The sequence below is a fragment of the Rana temporaria genome, chromosome 4 (assembly GCF_905171775.1).
Source record: "Rana temporaria chromosome 4, aRanTem1.1, whole genome shotgun sequence".
Classification (NCBI taxonomy): domain Eukaryota; kingdom Metazoa; phylum Chordata; class Amphibia; order Anura; family Ranidae; genus Rana; species Rana temporaria.
The window spans coordinates 458,907,082-458,908,804 of NC_053492.1; the positions used below are offsets into that span (position 1 = coordinate 458,907,082).

Below are 1,723 nucleotides of genomic sequence, written 5' to 3' on the forward strand. Positions count from 1 at the left end.
TCAGTGGGCAGAATAGTCCTTATATTGATGGTCAGTGGGAAGAATGCTCCTTATGTTGGCAGTCAAAGGCAATAATGGCCCTTACATTGGTGGTCAGTGGGAAGAATACCCCTTACATTGGTGGTCAGTGGGAAGAATACCCCTTACATTGGTGGTCAGTGGGAAGAATGGTTCTTACATTGGTGGTCAGTGGGAAGAATAGTTCCTTATATTAGTGGTCAGTTGGAAAAATGCTCCTTATGTTGGCAGTCATAGGTAAGAATGCCCTTTACATTAGTTGAACGTGGTTTAAATGATCCTTACATTGGTGGTCAGTGGGAAGAATGATCCTTACATTGGTGGTCAGTGGGAAGAATGGTCCTTACATTGGTGGTCAGTGGGAAGAATGGTCCTTACATTGGTGGTCAGTGGGAAGAATGGTCCTTACATTGGTGGTCAGTGGGAAGAATGGTCCTTACATTGGTGGTCAGTGATAAAAACACTCCATTAACAGACAGCTAACATGATGATCGATGTCACTAGTTTCTTACCTGAGAATCGGAAAAGCTCCACGGGTCCCTCACCCCCGGTGCTGCCAAGTGGCAATAATATCAGAAATATCCGGGCACCACCAGGCAGGAGATGAATTGATTCCCCCCCACACAAGGACCCCGGTTGAGAAAGATTGCTATCGATCGATTCTTTAATGAGACATAGAAAAGCCCACTCTGATTAATGTGAACTGTTACATTGTTTAATAAAGTTATATGAAAAATATTTTTTTTTCCATTAAGTGAGTCCTAATACTTGTGAAATAGTAAAGTGTAAACCTATAGCTGTATGGCAATAACACATGTTACAAGATGCATATTACAGTCTCATGGTCAGACAGATGGCACGGGTATTTGCTTGGCAGAGGTGGTCTCACACTCTTGCATTAAATCATTAGTGGTGTGGTAATGCATGGCAATATACGATTTGGCAAAACCGAAGGTGGAGTTTACTGGCTGCAGGCTATTGGGGGTGCTTATCTCTTGGGAGGGGCTGCTATTATAGATACTATAGTAGGGCTCTATACGGGTATTAATTGGGGTGGAGCTGCTCTGGGCGTAATGCTGATGCCCCCCGGATCCTTTCGGGCTCAGCACGCTGTCTTTAGAATGACTCGGGCCGCAGGCTTGGTCCACAAACTTTTTCTGCGGCTTTGGCGACAACATGTACGCCGAGTTGGTTTCGTGGTGGGAGGACTTGTTGCGGTTGGCCTCCAGGCTGCCCTTTCCCATGGCGCGCAGTCTGGTTTTTTGTTTGCAGCATAAAAATCCCAGCGCCACGTACTGGATGCACCACAGCACCCTCCGCCTCAGCCCGGCGCTGTTACGGGAGTAGATGAAGGGGTTCAAGCCCGACTTTAAAAAGATCAGAGTGAACCCGCAAAGTTCAAACTGGTAGAGGACGAAGCTGCTGCTGTTGGTCAACACGTCTTGGACCAAAGAGATGCCCAACGGAAGGCAACAGATGAGCACGGAGAGGACGATGACCACGCAAGTCACCACCGCTTTGGAATCCTTTGCCGTGGATAGGTTGACGGCGGACACCAGCTGCAGTCTGCTTGCCGGGACGGGCATTTGGCTGAGTTTTTTGGTGTAGGCGTGCGTCTGGATATGCTGAAGTTTGTTATAATTCTGGTTCCTGTACAAAGCAGGGACAGTACATTGTACACCATCCACGCCAGGCGGCCCAATGA

The 1,723-nt window shown here is 47.6% G+C and overlaps 1 protein-coding gene across 1 annotated transcript in view; it reads right to left on the reverse strand.

Annotated features, from left to right (window-relative positions):
- Positions 1-711: 711 nt before the first annotated feature.
- GPR75 (G protein-coupled receptor 75) overlaps positions 712-1,723 on the reverse strand; it is a 2,536-nt gene continuing 1,524 nt past the window's right edge. Inside the window, exon 2 of the mRNA XM_040351634.1 lies at positions 712-1,723. This exon is cut by the window's right edge and continues 901 nt beyond it. Coding sequence (XP_040207568.1) covers positions 864-1,723 — 860 coding nt within the window. The 3' untranslated portion in view covers positions 712-863.